The sequence below is a fragment of the Salmo trutta genome, chromosome 1 (assembly GCF_901001165.1).
Source record: "Salmo trutta chromosome 1, fSalTru1.1, whole genome shotgun sequence".
Classification (NCBI taxonomy): domain Eukaryota; kingdom Metazoa; phylum Chordata; class Actinopteri; order Salmoniformes; family Salmonidae; genus Salmo; species Salmo trutta.
Window position 1 is genome coordinate 57,445,959 of NC_042957.1, and position 17,455 is coordinate 57,463,413.

Here is a 17,455-nt window from a genome sequence, read left to right on the forward strand (position 1 = left end):
CCTGATGAGGATTTGATGCCCGCCTCTGCCTTGTTGCTCAGCAACCAGGGACGCTGTGAGTCACAATGTGGGACGCAATTATTGTGTAATGGGAGGAGGCTACATCCAATCACAAAAGAGAACTGTACTCACTGTCATTGTTACGTCCAATACGGTTCTATGGAAGGCGTGAGAGATTAGAACCAAATTGAACCAATTTCTAAAACAAGGTTAGAAATGGCATTGGAATAAGAAACAACCGAGATTGAGTAGCAACGAAAAGGTGTTGAAAATTAACTGTCTAGGGAACATTTTATTCTAATTTACAGACACTTTTTATTTAGTACAGAAGAATCAAAGAGTATTTTTGTTCTATAATTTGACATTTCAAAAAAAAATTGCGTTCGATTCTGTCGTTTTTTTTATCTTATGTTGTTTAATTGAATCATTCTGGCGTTGAATTTTTACAAACTAAGATGGCAATATTGGAAGAAGATATATCTTTCATATCCCTCGTAAATACTTTTTAATAACATTAACTCAAAAGTAGTGTGACACAAAATGTCAGCTGACATTAGTTTGTTCGATTTGGTGAACCTGTCGATCGGGACACCTGAAGTTGGAGCTGTCAACTTCAATGCGTTGCATACCCTCCTACACGCTATCCTGGGACACCTGAAAATCCAAAATGTGACCACCGGCTGGAGAGAGCAGGATACCACGCCACAGGAGCCCCATGGCACTGTGGCGCATCTGACCAAGTCCTCTAGCCCGTACCATCACATAGAAGACAAACTTCGGCAGATAGAGAGACAGATGGCCGCGCTGGAGAAGCTTCCTAGCGGTACAGATCTTCTGAGCCGCACTGCCTCAACCACAACACCGGTCAACGACTTGTGGCAGCTGATGCAGCTCCGCCGCAAGGCTCAGGCGAGTGAGGACGGCGTGTCCAAGGTGAGACAGGCTCTCCTCAAAATGTAATTATTAAAATCACACTGTCATCGCTGAGTTATAATTGTATTATAAATTGAAATAATGTTATGCGAGGACAGGTGAAAGTTGAACACTGCTGCTGTGGCAGTGCTTGATCAACAGTCAAAACTGTGTTGAAACTTTGATTTGTCTGTGATGCACAATTTTGCTTGTCGTAAGATAGGCGCCAAATCATTTTGGGGAATCTGTCCCAAAACATTTTTGTGGTCAAAGAAAAATGGCCATAACAGTCAAGAAATAGGATTTACATTACAGTTCCACTGGGTATTCTAGACTAAACATCCATCTTGTGACAGATGTTAGAGTCTGAGGTTTATTTATTGACCCTTATTTTACCAGGTAAATTGACTAACATATTATCTTACAGCAACGACATGGGGAAGAGTTAAAGTTGGGAGGAGTGGGCACGAATGAGCCAATTGGAAGCTAGGGATGATTAGGTGGCCATGATGGTATGAGGGCCAGATTGGGAATTTAGCCACAACACCGGGGTTAACACCCCTACTCATACGATAAATGCCATGGGATCTTTAGTGACCACAGAGTCAGGACACTGAAAGACAGCCCTGGGGCACTGAAAGACAGCCCTGGGGCACTGAAAGACAGCCCTGGGGCACTGAAAGACAGCCCTGGGGCACTGGAATTTCCTTAGACCAGAGGGAAGAGTACCACCTATTGGCCTTCCAGTGTAACCGATGTGAAATAGCTAGCTAGTTAGCAGGGTGCACGCTAATAGTGTTTCAATCGGTGACGTCACTCGCTCTGAGTCCTTGAAGTAGTTGTTCCCCTTGTTCTGCAAGGGCCGCGGCTTTTGGCGCGATGGGTAACGATGCTTCGTGGGTGTCAGTTGTTGATGTGTGCAGAGGGTCCCTGGTTCGAGCCCAGGTAGGGGCGAGGAGAGGGACGGAAGCTATACTGTTACACCAGCAGCATTCTGTCTCCAATCCAGGTACCGACCAGGACCAACTACCTAGTTTCTGAGGCAAGCCAGCAGTAGAATGCAGGGGGATATGCTGCTGGCAAGTGATTCAGCCCCTCTTATCTGTATTAAGTCCTTGAGTGCTTGCTCATCAAAGCCCTGTTCCACAGCTGGGGGCCTGTCTGTGTGGTGAATGGTGAGCATTTCAGAACACTCAACACTGGATAAGGATATTGATGACAGAGCACAGCACAATAGGTGATGGGCACCACACTGTCTTCTCAAATGACCTCGCTGTGTCTCTGTTCCAGTTTCCAAAGGAAAGGCCACTCCCCAAAGATAAGCACCACTCCTGTGTTCGCTGTGGAACAAAATTGAATAGCTGAGTAGTACAGATCACTAGGGGAGGCTGCTGAGAGGGGACGGCTCATTGTAATGGCTGGAATGGAATTAATGGAACGGAGTCAAATATGTGGTTTCCATATGTTTGATGTGTTTGAAACCATTCCACCTATTCAGCTCCAGCCATTACCACAAGCCCGTCCTCCCCAATTAAGGTGCCACCAACCTCCTGGGGTGTACATAATTTAGAATCAGTGTCGGTCCAGTACTTCATACCACACTCTGAACTGTATCTCTGCTGTCATCTGAAATGAGTTTGAAATATGGACACTGATAGAGACATGACAGTCTGTGTAAATAAAGCAAGTAGGAAGATAAAAGATAGCTAAGTCCTGCGCAATCTTCACTGATGTTGCCCAGACCTGCCCAGTTAACACTCAGGTGATATGAGGGAGGGACAGCCAGTGGGTACAGGCGAAGGTGCCTCTGAAAATCCTCTGCTGTGGGTCAGTACCAGTATCCGCTGGCCCTGTCTGGACCTGTCTGGACCTCTGGCCCTCGCTGGCCCTGTCTGGCCTTCTCTGGCCCTGTCTGCCATATCCCTGAAGACCAAACTAAGACACAATGTCCATCAGTTTCTGCCTCACAACTCATAGCAGTATATTGTATTTCCTGCATACAGGCCCTTAACCAGGGTCTCTTTCTTCTTAACCCATGGCAGAGGTTATCAGGGGATTGTTGTGGTTGATAAAGGTGTGCTCCGCTGTGACCCCACAGGGTACATGTCCTAGATCTGAGAGGGTAGCGAAAAGTCTGCCTGAGTGGCGCTCTGTGTTCACAGTGGCGTGGAAGGATTCCAGGCCACCGGCCATCTTAGTTAATGGCTGACTAAAGAGTAACAGGGAGGTAGAGTGGATGTCTATCTTCCCAATCGCAAATAACTTCCTTATCGTTGGGACAGTAAAAGTCAGTGTACTTATGTTATGTTAGTTACTCATTTCCTACCCCTTGTACTGGAGTTTTGCTTGTTGTCAGAAGGGGCTTGTATTTATGTTGTCCTGTCCGTTACCATTTGCAACAGACTTGTGGGTGATGCTGACCCAGATGTTGTGGCAGAAACAGGAAGGAGGTTGGGCACTCTGTCCAAACAACATCCTCACAGACAAACAAACAGAGTACTAGGGACATTGTGTCAGAGGAAGATACGGTTGCGGACGTCCCCTGGTTAGGGAGCCCAGCTCCTTTGAGGGAATAGGACGATGCATACATTTTGCCTACTGTTTGCTGATGTAGGCAATTATCATAATTTCCTGTGAACTCAATATGTCCAATCAGCCTCACGAGGAGCTTGTAAAGGGTCATAGGAATCTTATAGGAAATGAACCATACCCTGGACCCACTCATCAAAATGTGACGGATACAGTTGATTGTCTCTCTGTTTGTCATTAGGAGTTGGGTTGGTTGCCAGGTTAGAATATTCTAGTGTATGTCCTGCTTACAAGATTTGATCATGTTTTGCCTAATCTCATGTCTCTGAGATGCTTGAGGCGATCAATGAAAAGGTGGTCTCCTCCAGAAATTCCATACGCGCAGGTCATATATCACTTCCACGTTTACAGCTCACTTAACAACCTATTAGTTATTCAGCCAATTGTTTGACGGCCTGTGCAGCTCAGTGGGGTCGCTATGCGTCATTTCATGTCTGGGTGCATTAGAAAAACCCACCGGAACTCTGGTCAATACGTTCAAAGCCACCTGTTTCAACTTGGCTTAGTAAACACAAGCTATTTCTAATTTGCAACACCCAGAGCAAATGTGTGGGTTTACTCTGTCAACAAGGCCTCAGCTGTGTTAGAGAGTGGAGTGGTTCCATATGAGCAGGGGTTATGTACTCTGAAAAACATGGATTATCTGGAGACAGACAGGTCCTACCGCTGCTTTGTAACAGCTGGTGTATCTCATCTACTGCATATGGATGGTGGTGTCCTGGTAACCTCCCTTGGGGTGAAATGTCAACTGGATGGAGCCACGGAGAGGGGTTTTGGGATCCCTCCTAAATGAAGGGGTTTAGGATCTTCCTACTGATCTTCAAAGGAAGTAGCCAGGGGAATAGCCATGTATATGGCTTTCGTCAGGGGGATTTCTACCTTAATGAGTCCCCTGACCGCTTCAAAGTTTCACAGAGTCTTACTTTGGGAGATTAGAGATCAGTTTCAAGTGTTTTGGGCATGAAGAGGCTGTGAAAAAGCTTTAGACCTAATGCAAAGAGATCACCATGCGTGTTGATTCACCCTGAATAAGGCACAGTGATGCCGAAATGTTGGAGGTTTACCCAATACATTACTGGGAGCTTATATATCGCATGTGCGACCCTCTTTATTTCTATAGCCTACGATTCAGTCATTATAACAGAAACTGACAAAAAGTAATGATTGTGTTAAGTGATCTGACCAGCGAAGTGAGGTTCTTTGAGCTTTGAGTCCTTCGAACACACTCTGTTGTGTTTCCAGTCTATGTCGCTGATCCAGGATCTGCTGAAGGAGATCCAGGACCTGAAGGAGTCCAGAGACGACCTAAAGAAAGAGGTCAAGAGCCTCCAGAACCAACTCAACCAGGTCAGACACACATCCATACTGGCAAACCCTCATAGTGAGGAGGGATTGCAGACAGACAACATTTGGCAACCTTGCTCATCTCCCTCATTAATCTACAGTAGGGGATATACCCAGTGCTCATCACTAGGGAATCCTTCTCCATTTCACCACCCCACACAGTGGTGAAATATAGCGTCATGTAGAGCCCGATCCGCCCTGGCCCTGGTCCCCTCCCCCCATCACTCTCTGTAGGGGACATGGAGTCATACAGAGGGCAACAGCATCAAAGAGCCACAGCTTATCTCTGGCAACCTGGCCTGTCACTCACCCCAACAATAGAGTGAGGATAATAGGGATCATCCTACATATCTGTTTCCATCTGGTAGCATGACGTTGCTCTGGGTGTTTTTGGGTTCCAGCTGAATATGAGTGAGCTGGTTGACAGAATCAACGAAGTGGAACAGTACTGCCACCGACTGGACAACCTGGACTCTGCCACCGTGAGTTGGAACTGAGGAGACTACTTTCCAAGCTCAAAAATGATATGCTATATTGTTAAGAGGAGACAAACAATAGTATAGTACTGTAGTAGCTAACTCTAGTAAAAAGAGGTTAATCATGACTTCCTCTCCTTCTTGTCTTCTCTCTATCACAGAAAGAGCTGCAGGACAGAGTTGGGCGTTACCCAGACCCAGACGAGCTCATCCAGTGTGTGACCTGGGACATCATGCAGACCACCTTGGTTAGCGAGCAACAGAATCTGCAAAAGGCATGTCTTATGTCTTGCATGAAAGAGCGAGATTCCTTTATCAAGCAATCATATACAAGACATAGGAATAGACATTAGCTTTGTGTTGATGGTAGCTATTTCTCCAATAGGAAATCAGGCACTCAGTCCCTGTCCCCACATCAGTTGTCATGACCACCATGACTCCTTTCAGCGCCTCAGTCAATGCCAACACTGGAGCTGCTGCCTTCACTCCTGTTACTGTCACTGCCAGCCAGCATGGGGGGGCGCTGCCCCAGCAGTCCCTCTCTGATGTGGCTGCTGCCTTCACTCCTGGCACTGTCACTGCCAGCCAGCATGGGGGGGCGCTGCCCCAGCAGTCCCTCTCTGATGGAGCTGCTGCCTTCACTCCTGTTACTGTCACTGCCAGCCAGCATGGGGGGGCGCTGCCCCAGCAGTCCCTCTCTGATGTGGCTGCTGCCTTCACTCCTGTTACTGTCACTGCCAGCCAGCATGGGGGGGCGCTGCCCCAGCAGTCCCTCTCTGATGTGGCTGCCTCCTTCACTCCTGGCACTGTCACTGCCAGCCAGCATGGGGGGGCGCTGCCCCAGCAGTCCCTCTCTGATGTGGCTGCTGCCTTCACTCCTGGCACTGTCACTGCCAGCCAGCATGGGGGGGTGCTGCCCCAGCAGTCCCTCTCTGATGGAGCTCTGATGGTGGGCAGCAAACCCCTGTCTCGTGTGGCTAGCGGGGCAGAGCGTTACCCAGAGACAGTGGAGGCCCTGAGGGACGTGGGCAGGCTCAGGGAGAGACACAACACCCTGGAGACCAGAGTAGAGCTGCTGGAAGCAGGCAAGGCTGACCAGGCCCAGCTCCAGCACCTCCGGGAGCTCCTCACTGACATGGGTAAGATAACAATGTGGAGATTGGATAGTGCATGGCTATTCTATGTTTTCTTTTACTGAATGATGTCTTTTGTGTGGGATGACCATTTTTGTCCTGAATGTGTAGGTGACAGGGATGTGCCAGACAAACTGTTGGATCAACTGAATCATCTGAGAGTTCTGGTCGACAGCCTGATGGGTGACAGAGCCAAGGTGAGCGAGGAAGATGTACGCACGCACACACACACACACACACATTGTTGATGACCCCATGTCCCTGTCGTAGCTGGGACAACTGGAGCAGCTGATTCTGAACATAGGAACAGTTCAGGGCTCAGAGGGAGGCTCAGAAACAGCCAAAGGGTCAGACAGTGAGGACTCCTCTGACTCTCCTATGCAAGGACAGCTCAGACTGCAGATATTATACCTCAGGTAAACAACAACACAGGAGCACACAGGAAGGCTAAATAGAAATGATAGATAGTTTATTATGGAAACTACATTTGATATCATTTGGTAGTCTAAGTAATTTGTAACACAGGAGGTTGGCGGTACCTTAATTGGGGAGAACGGGCTCGTGGTAACTACTGGAGTGGAATCAGTGGAATGGTATGAAATACATCAAATACATGGTTTCCAGGTGTTTAATGCCATTCCATTTGCTCTGTTCCGGACATTATTACGAGCCATTCTTCCCTCAGCAGTTTTATGGCCAGTTGAGATGTGGTAGTTTTCCATTGGAAGAGAGGTGGTGGCCTGCTCCTCATGGCCTGGTGCTCCTGTTCCACCACTCTGTGTTCAGGAACGCAGTGCAGAAAGTTGAGGAAGAGGTGCTACTGCTGAAGACTGAGAACACCTCAGCCAAGGCTGAGCAGAAGACCAAGAAAGACAGACAGCTACAGGATCAGGTTAGACAGACAGACAGACAGACAGACAGACAGACAGACAGACAGACAGACAGACAGACAGACAGACAGACAGACAGACAGACAGACATATTCCAGTGCGTATAGACATTTGAATACACTATCAGGTCTAACACCAGAGTGTAAAACCTTCAACTGTAGAATATAGCTGAGACAGCATCATCCATAATGTAGCAGCTAGTGGCCCCTGGTGGCCCCAACATGGCCCTCACAATGCCCTCTCACCGCAGATGGACAACCTGCGAGGCATGCTGGAGGACATGATGGCATCCTCCTCCTCGCTGCTCTCCCAGAGCCTCCAGCAGGAGCCCCAGGGGTCAGAGCAGGGCCAGGGCAGCGGTCAGGCAGGCGGGCAGCAAGGCTCCACGTGTCCCTCCTGCTCTGTAGACGTGAGCAGGAAGGTCAGCCAGCTGTTCCAGCGCTATGAGAATCTGCAGGGCCTGGTTAGCAGATTCATGAATCAGCAGGGAGGAGGCAGACCTGGAGCAGAGGTACTATAGGCAGGGCCAGGATAGAGGATGAAACAGAATAAGAAAGGGTTTAAATTAAATAATGGGTCTGTTATGTTGAACCCTGAGGGAGGGATACGTTTAGAGATGATATGTAAGGGAAGCTCTAGCAGGGCAGCAGTGTGTTAAGGGAAAGGAGTGTGTCAGTGCCAGCGTGCTCCATGGCAGCGGGGCCATGGCTGTGTATTACACATATAGAACCCTGTCTCTCTGTGTTGTTTCTGCCAGAGCTCGGAGCTGATGAATGACGTTCAGGGAGCCATCATGCAGCTGCAGGCTGAGTGTGAGAAGCTCCACGGCACAGCCAACCACCTGATTGAGGAGCACAGCCAGAAACAGGTCCACATCGACGTGAGTCTGGGAGGGAGGGCTGCAGCAGGGGGAGGCCCATAGGGGAATAGGAGACGCTCCATGCTGTACTTCTGTTCCAAGCCACAGAAAGAGGATTCTCAGTAATGTCTTTCTGTCACAGCATCTGTACAAGTCCATGGAAGAACTGGATGAGAAGAAAGCTGACAAAGAGCTTGTGGAGATGGAGATTGAAATCGTGAGTCTCTCACCACAACATGGCATAGTTTAGCTTTCCCTCAGTGTGTTTTACTCATCTCAGGTGAACTCTCACAAGTTGTTAGTTTAGACGAGCTTCCACAAGTCCGTTCAAGACCATAGGGGTACCTACAAATCCCAACATGCTCAAGTTCACCTGTACCAGTCCATGCTAAACCCTACCAAGGCCATACAAGTCACCACAAGCCCATACGTGTCCATACACAAGTTCATACACATGTGTATTTATCCCTACAAGTCCATACAGGTTTCACCTAACCCCTACAAGTCCATACAGGTTTCACCTAACCCCTACAAGTCCATACAGGTTTCACCTAACCCTTACAAGTCCATACAGGTTTCACCTAACCCCTACAAGTCCATACAGGTTTCACCTAACCCTTACAAGTCCATACAGGTTTCACCTAACCCCTACAAGTCCATACAGGTTTCACCTAACCCTTACAAGTCCATACAGGTTTCACCTAACCCCTACAAGTCCATACAGGTTTCACCTAACCCTTACAAGTCCATACAGGTTTCACCTAACCCTTACAAGTCCATGCAGGTTTCACCTAACCCTTACAAGTCCATACAGGTTTCACCTAACCCTTACAAGTCCATGCAGGTTTCACCTAACCCTTACAAGTCCATACAGGTTTCACCTAACCCTTACAAGTCCATGCAGGTTTCACCTAACCCTTACAAGTCCATACAGGTTTCACCTAACCCCTACAAGTCCATACAGGTTTCACCTAACCCTTACAAGTCCATACAGGTTTCACCTAACCCTTACAAGTCCATACAGGTTTCACCTAACCCTTACAAGTCCATACAGGTTTCACCTAACCCTTACAAGTCCATACAGGTTTTACCTAACCCTTACAAGCCCACACTAGTACTGCCATTGCCCTGACTGCATCTCCTCTCCTCCTGTAGAAAGCAGACAAGCGTGCCCTGGAGACCAAGGTGAGCCGCATGCAGTTTGACTCCATGACAGAGGAGCTCAACACCATGTTCCAGGAGCTGCTCAGCAAGATCACCGGCCAGGAGCAGGACTGGCACAAAATCGTCGACAAAATCTCCACCGAGATGGAGTGCAAGGTGGGACTGAGCAGGAAGTTACCCTGCTAAATGGATGTTTTTATAATAGGCCTACATGTCCATTGATACGCACCATGCTCTGCTGTTATTACTATGCTATCACCAATACATATATCTCACAAGTCTGTATGTCACAAGTTTTTAAGTGTTTTACGAACGTGTTTATAGTGACAGATAGCATTGTTTGTAAAAATCTCATGGAATGTCTGTCTGGAGTGTCTGGTGGTAGTTTATATCTTTGGGATCCCTGTAGTACATCTGTTGTCTATCTGTGTAGCTGGACCGGATTGAGCTGGATCCTGTGAAGAAGCAGCTAGAGGACCGCTGGAAGAGCATCCGTAAGCAGCTGCAGGCCCAGCCTGCCCCGAAGGAGGACGACGCTGCAGGCATCAGGAAGTAAGTCACATGTCACTGGTCACAGCCAGGCCCAGGAGGGATGATGGCTGGATAAGTCCAGGTTCCTCTATGGAGTTCTACATGATGATGCCTTCATTGTCTTCCTGTGTTTAGCGTTCATTTTATCTCTGTCTATATTCTGTCTATATGTCTATCATCTGTTTGTATACTGTTGTTTACTCACTGTGTATGTACAGTATATACTGTATTCTGTTCATAGCGCATCCTAATATACCTACTATTGTACACACTATTTTCCTTCCAAATGATATACTGTCTATACACACCACTGTCGTGTCTTTGGCATCATTAAACTGATGACTGTTAGTTTATCAAGTCAATTCTCTGTAATTATTGTTACGTGATTATAATCAGGTAAAATGTAATCAACTAGGAAGTCGGGGCACCAAGGAAAATATTTAGATTACAAAGTTATAATTTTCCTAATATAACTTTCAGATATTTTAATATCTGATCAATTAGTCTTCTAATTAATGAATTATTCTTTACCTCACGTTAGTCTCATTCCAAACGTCGTAAATTGTTGGTTATCTGCACGAACCCAGTCTTCACTATGAATCCTCGATACATCAATTGTCTCAATAATTTATTTATTAACTAACTAAATAATCACAGAAATGCACATACAAACAAACAAACAAACAAACAAACAAACAAACAAACAAACAAACAAAGTAGATATGGTTACAAGGAAATGATAGGGGCTAAACCGGTATTACGGCTTGGTGGACAAAAGGGAAGTGGGTGTAGACTGAGAAAGGCGGGAATTACGCAAAGAGTCACTACACACTTGATAATCATATTCATTGATTGAAATGCTAATCCTTTATACATGAACGCTCACTCATTCGAGAATAATTGCAATCAATATATATAATTACGCTTAGTGTGTCGTCGTGATCTCTGTTGGGATCGTCCGTCTTTCTGTTGGAGAGTTTGTCCGCCCTCTCTCTTTGGTGGTTAGAATGGATAGTTCAGAGTAACATTCAGCAATGTTGTTATAGAATAGATGTTTCGGCAGTTGTCGGCCTTCGCATTCAATGGTATAGAATTCGTAGCTGCAGACTAGTAATTAGTATCAAAGATTTGCTCTTATTCTGTCGGTATCGATAGTCTCAGAGTTTCAACAACCATTACAACCGTAGCTTATACTCAGGTTTATGGTTTCTCCTCAAACCTTAGCCCTCTCGTGGTAATCGAGGTAAGCTGGTCTGCTCTCAAACCTTAGCCCTCTTGTGGTAATCGAGGTAAGCTGGTCTGCTCTCAAACCTTAGCCCTCTCGTGGTAATCGAGGTAAGCTGGTCTGCTCTCAAACCTTAGCCCTCTCGTGGTAATCGAGGTAAGCTGGTCTGCTCTCAAACCTTAGCCCTCTCGTGATAATAGAGGTAAGCTGGTCTACTCTCAAACCTTCGCCCTCTCGTGGTAATCGAGGTAAGCTGGTCTGCTCTCAAACCTTCGCCCTCTCGTGGTAATCGGAGTAAGCTGGTCTGAAGGGAATTCTTCATGTTGGGGTTATATTCGTAACAGTAGAAAGGGGCTGTCCCATGACGCCAGATCAATGTCTGTGCTCATGGGGCGGGCCAATGATTTAGTTAAACTCCAAAGGGAATTGGAGTTTCTTTCTTTAAACGGTTTAAAATCACATGACATAATTTCACAAATATTTTAATCTTTACTCATTCATTTTATACAACAATTAGATGCAAGCCTCACAACTGAGACTCTTGTATAAACAGAGTTATGGTAATGTGGCTGTATTGTCTCTCATGAGTTTCACAAAATTGTACAAAACAGACCAGTTCGTTGCTGGATTCTTCCCCGACCGTGTAGACATTCTCCAAAACATGGACATTGTTCAGTTCTCAAGTTCTGTGATGTGGAAGAGGTTCCTTTGTTCTCCTGTGAACCTCACTCCCTCTATACTCTGGCCATGAGGAGAGAACTCCTCTAGGAATTTAGGACTTGCCTAACAGAGCCTGGGTGTAGGGGAAGAGAGAGAGGTGGTGAGAGAGAGAGGGGGATGGTGCAGAGAGAGGGGGATGGTGCTCGTTGTACCCAAAGAGGGCCATGTCATGACACCACGTATTTATATTCAGGATTCTGACACATGCTCCCTCTGATATATCTACTCTGGATTGTTAATTGGACTCGTTCTGTCATTTCTTGTTTGTTTGTTTGTTTGTTTCTTGATTATTTGTGTATTTGTATTGTATTTGCTAGACATTCTACTGCGCTGTTGGAGCTAGAAACAAAAGCATTTTGCTGCACCTGTTATAACACCTGCAAATCTGTGTATGCAACCAATAAACTTTGGTTTTGATTTGTCTTTGTTACGTCCCTTTCATAGACAACTTGTGGCAAGGTTCCACTGCATCTCCTGCGACCGCCCAGTCGATATGCTTACCCCAGGACCGTAAGTAAATGATAATAATGTCCTATTTTTATACAGTGCACACAGACATTGTGGAAATTGAAATAATAGGATTGTGGTGCTGCTTATTCACCTACCTCTCTTTCTTCTTTCTCTCTCTCCACTGGACAACAGGCACTTGGTCACCGTGCCCTCCACTCCTGGCCTACCCTCCCACAAGTCCAACCGACCGTACACCATCTATGAGCTTGAGCAGGTTCGCCAGCACTGCAGAAGGTGAGAGCAGACAGTCATACTCTATACATCTCCGTCAAACATCACAACTGAAACTCTTACTTGGCCCCATTTTAACCAGCAGGGGGTGCCAGTGTCCCAATATCCAATATACAGTGTAGTCAACTTTATCTTACCCCCAAATACCTAACACCCACGCTAGATCAGTCAGAAGTGTTCCATAGTTACAAGTGTCTGACATTAGCCAGCTCTCTCTCCATCTCAGCCTGAGGCCAGGAACCAACCACAGCCACTTTGAGATGGCCAGCTCCGAAAGGGCAATGATGCAGGTGCAGAGGATCCACACCATGATGTGTAGGCAGATAGAGAGAGTGCAGAGCCATCTAGCTGGCCCAGAGCGCACCTACAGCCAGGGGGCTCTGAGGGAGATCGGGCCCTCCCGCTATCCACACATCCTGAGCCCGCTGCAGAGGACCAGCCAGAGTCTGCCCAAGCAGTGAGTCAATTAGGCCAGGGTCAGGCAGGGAAGCCGGGAGCACATGTATTGAAGCAGGGGAAGGACCAAAAAGTTGTCCATATTGCTTTGTCATGGTTTAGAAAAGGGTCAGGGAGGCAAGGTGACCCAATTTACCTACAAACTATAAATACTGTATTGTCAGGTCTGTTTAAAACCTCTAGAAGTGTTTATCTTCCGACCTTCAACCTCCGCTCCTGTGTCCATCATAGCGAGCGCATCCCAGAGATGGCAGACTACAGTTACCTGGCCATGTCTCGGAGCTGTGGAGGCAGCCACACCGTGACCTACCCCAACCGCCGCTACACCCGCCTGCAGCACATCAGCCACTTCATCCAGGCTGAGGAGGAGACACCGCCCGTCTCCGGCTCCCCACTGCGCATTCAGGTGAGTGAGAGCAACCTCACCTACTGTGGGTTACTGTACTGACAGACAACTAAACCACTGCCAGCCCATAGGAATACACCTGGTCAATCACGTTTGTTGAGCCATTTATACAAGTTATCATGTTGAGTACAGAGTATATTTGAGGTGTATTTGACAGTTGTAAGGTATGCAAATATTTGACCTTGTCCTTGTGCCTATTGGTCAGCCGGAGGAGGTGGACATCCTGGGATTGGACGGACATATCTACAAGGGCCGCCTGAAAACCAGATTGGTCAAGACTGTGGATGCCAGACTACCCACCATCTTTCCTAAAGACGGTACAGGGTTCTGGACTGGGATTATATTCAGCTCTACTCTACAGTACTGTGTATTTTTAGAGTGGAATTACATGTATTGAAAAGAAAATGGAATCTGGACAATTGTGAACAAAAGATAGACTACTTAATTCATGTTACTCAATTCAAGCAACTGCAGTGCAGTAAAACTATTCCCACTGGTCCATTTTGTATTTTTATGCCATCGCTCCAAAAAGTCACCTAATGTTAAGTGTGACATGTCTGCATGCTGTGGGCAGCTGTCATGGTCTGGGCCTGGGAGAGAGGTGAGGTCCAGACTCCAGTTCTGACAGCCCATATGGACTCCTCATTGACAGTGAAGCACACTTCCGAGGATTCACTGTCACCCCAGGGCCCAGTTACACAACGCGTCTTAAGATGATGATCACACTGTGCCTTCTGTCCAGGCCCAACTGCCCTTAGCCTGTTTCCTCTCTCTCGCTCCCTGGACAATGTGTCCAGAGTTGGGCTCGCGGTGCAGAGATAAAGAGTAAAGTGGAGTGTGTGGAGGAAGAGTGAGGGGGGACATCATGGGGAAGTGGGAGGTGAAGGGTCAGGAGAGAATGGGGAGGAGACTGAAAAGTTGGGGTGGGTTGAGAAAGAAAGTGGGCTGTTTGGTTGGGAATGAGAATTTGAGGAGGGATACAGTGTTAAAGTGGTGTATGATGAAGGATTAGGAACGAGGGTCTGGAGAAGGACGAGGGTGAGGAGATTTAGGGAAGGAGAGAGGAGCTTCCCTAAATCTAGGGAGTATTTTAGGAGGGTTTAAGGAAGTGAGTTAGCAATAAGAATGGGCTGCACTGGGGTTGGGGGAGGGGCTCTGGTTGGTATAGTGTTCCACACTGGAAAGAACCCAATGTTACTATGTTATAGAAGATCAGGCCTGGTGTCTGTAACAGACTGTAAATAGAACCTGGGGTAACACTGCTTGCATTCCATCATTTCTATCTTAATATCCTTAATATCTGATCATACAAATCAAGCCCTGTAGGAAGAAAGAGGGAGATGTGCTGTCCTGTTTTATGCCTGGGATTTGGTGTTGTGATTCCCAGTAATTTATGAGACCATTGAATGAGTCAAAATAGTATTGAAAGAGTATTTTGCTCAAGACTTGGAAGAAGGTGTATGTCTGGTATGGGTGTGTAGGTACAGTATGGCTATGGGTGTGGTGGGGTCCTGTCATTCCCATGTCAAGGCCGCGATGTGACGTTGTTGTTTTAATGACAGCAGGCATGTGCAAGAACAAAGACAAGATCATGCGCTCCCAGTTCCAGAAGCCTTGCTGCACAGAGCCGGGTTGTGTGACCCCTGTGCGACCCCAGAGTGCCAAGACCCAGCGCAGCCGCTCAGGTAGGTCAACATCAGCGTCATTACCCATTTGCAACATATAAACCAATTTCACTAACTGGAATAGTGATTACTATGGAATGGTACTGAAATAACACTCACATGGAAATAGCATTCTTCTTTGCTATTGCTGCTGTGCAGCTGTTAAGGTTGATTGTAGCAGACACCTGAACCCTAACCCTTGACCTTTCCCCCTTGCCCCCCTTCCTCCCTTTATCTCCCCCATTCTCAGGCAGCTCTGTGCGGGACCGGCCCATGTCTTCTTTAGGCTGCCTGTCCCAGGCTACCCTTCCCCAGAGCTCGTCCCATGCTGACACCACCAGCGAGCTGCTGCAGCAAGATCTAGAGCTTCACGTGGACCTGAGCCAGTCAGAGGAAGAGCCTGTCATCATCCTGTAGGGGGCGATGGAGAGCCCCACACACCTTATTTTAATAAACCGTTTACAGCAGCAGGAGGGTATCTTGGTCTCCATTTTGTAATGGAGCATACAGACGTTGTGAAAATCAAGTCTGAAGGTTATTTATGGATTGTAATGGAAAAACACATTCTGGGACATATGAACACTGTTTCCATACAACAAAATAGCTGAGTCACAAAATAGTCACATTTCCAAAATGTAGCTTTACAAGTGTGGCTACATTACGTGTGGCTACATTACGATTTTGGTTTATGATGCCTGATTTTCAATTACCTTCATAGAGAAGCTTTCAGACAGGTGACCTCAAATACCAAACTGTTTGGATGCAGAAGAATACCACCATGGAGCAATTCATTTGACATATAGGGTCTTATAGAGCGGTATCATTAAGGGCTTGAAATGTCTTCCCTCTCACAGACCCAATTTCTGTAACGTCTGATTCATTGTATTAGTGTCTCAAGTTGTTCCATCACATGTTAAGAGGAAAGACATTCATGCGTGCTGTCATTACCACAAAAATGTACCCCTGTCGTGGACTCATAACAATGGTAGCCAGCCACCTGCATCTATTGGGGAAGCAAAGCAGCCAGGGTTGTAAAACCGGCCCAGATGGCGTTCCCTTCAAATATCACCGTGCCTGTGTCCAGTTACAGCAGTCTCCTGGTGTCTGTGTTTTAAACAAGGGGGTTAGCTATGTGTGTCTCACTCTGGCATAGCATACCATTTTTAACCATGGCACAGCAATGGTTATCATAGCATACCATTTTTAACCATGGCACAGCATTGGTTATCATAGCATATCATTTTTAACCATGGCACAGCATTGGGTATCATAGCATATCATTTTTAACCATGGCACAGCATTGGGTATCATAGCATATCATTTTTAACCATGGCACAGCATTGGGTATCATAGCATATCATTTTTAACCATGGCACAGCATTGGTTATCATAGCATATCATTTTTAACCATGGCACAGCATTGGGTATCATAGCATATCATTTTTAACCATGGCACAGCATTGGGTATCATAGCATACTTTTAGCGTAGCGCCATGTCAGCACTCTACTGCAGTTGTCCGTGGGCCGGGGCGTGGCACGGGGCGGCACGGGGGGAGGGACACAGTTCAAAAAGCCTGTGTGAATGCAGGACACAATATGAATGAATAAACTTAAAAGGACAAACTGTACTGTCAGTGAGGAACGGGGTGACAGTTTCCTAGAAGCAGGGGCTCTGCTTAGACACATTTTGTGTCAATGAGAAATATCATGTATATGTATCTCTATCCATGCCAGTTTATTAGGTACACCCATCTAGTACCGGGTCGGACCTCCCTTTGCCTCTAGAATAGCCTGAATTCTTCAGGGCATGGAAACGTTGCTCAATTGGTATCAAGGGACCTAACTCTGCCAGGAACACATTCCCCACACCATTGCACCACCGCCACCAGCCTGTACCGTTGACAGCAGGCAGGATGGGGCCATGGACTCATGTGCTTACACCAAATCCTGACTCTGCCATCAGCATGACGCAACAGGAACCGGGATTCGTCGAACCAGGCAACATTTTGTCACTCATCAATAGTCCAGTGTTGGTGATCGCGTGACAATTGGAGCTGCTTCTTCTTGTTTTAAGCTGATAGGAGTAGAACCTGGTGTGGTCGTCTGCTGCAATATCCCATCTGTGACAAGGACCAATGAGTTGTGCATTCAAAGTCGCTTAGGTCACTCGTTTTTCACATTCTAATGTTCATTCGAACAGTAACTGAATTCCTGGATGCCTGTCTGCCTGCTTTATATAGCAAGCCACGGCCTCCTGACTCGTGAACGAGGTGATGTACCTAATAAACTGAGTATAAGTGATCCCTTTCATAGCATTTGGACGTATTAAGGAGTAATGATGCTAC

At 46.8% G+C, this 17,455-nt stretch overlaps 1 protein-coding gene across 3 annotated transcripts; it reads left to right on the plus strand.

The window, feature by feature from the left end:
* The first annotated feature begins 160 nt into the window (after nt 1–160).
* Nucleotides 161–16,736, plus strand: LOC115202384 (glutamine-rich protein 2). 3 transcript variants are annotated; one of them, XM_029766516.1, is made up of 20 exons: nt 161–933; nt 4,744–4,848; nt 5,247–5,327; nt 5,483–5,596; nt 5,707–6,460; nt 6,566–6,651; nt 6,725–6,870; nt 7,241–7,346; nt 7,595–7,855; nt 8,102–8,224; nt 8,346–8,420; nt 9,359–9,523; nt 9,801–9,919; nt 12,288–12,353; nt 12,486–12,587; nt 12,811–13,041; nt 13,272–13,446; nt 13,652–13,763; nt 15,009–15,131; nt 15,361–16,736. In XM_029766516.1, exons 1-20 carry the CDS (start codon nt 541–543, stop codon nt 15,525–15,527), a joined length of 3,504 nt encoding a protein of 1,167 aa, XP_029622376.1. In that variant the 5' UTR covers nt 161–540; the 3' UTR covers nt 15,528–16,736. The 3 variants fall into 3 exon arrangements, with proteins under 3 accessions (XP_029622376.1, XP_029622382.1, XP_029622389.1); XM_029766522.1 differs by having other exon boundaries at nt 15,012–15,131; XM_029766529.1 differs by lacking the exon at nt 12,811–13,041.
* The last annotated feature ends 719 nt before the right edge of the window (nt 16,737–17,455 follow it).

Bases quoted from the DNA above. Each gene is read 5' to 3' on its own strand.
- LOC115202384 (XM_029766516.1), top strand. From the start codon at position 541: ATGTCAGCTGACATTAGTTTGTTCGATTTGGTGAACCTGTCGATCGGG. The intron at 7,856-8,101 runs GTACTATAGGCA...TGTTTCTGCCAG, and splicing joins GAGGCAGACCTGGAGCAGAG to AGCTCGGAGCTGATGAATGA. The intron at 9,920-12,287 runs GTAAGTCACATG...TCCCTTTCATAG, and splicing joins GACGCTGCAGGCATCAGGAA to ACAACTTGTGGCAAGGTTCC.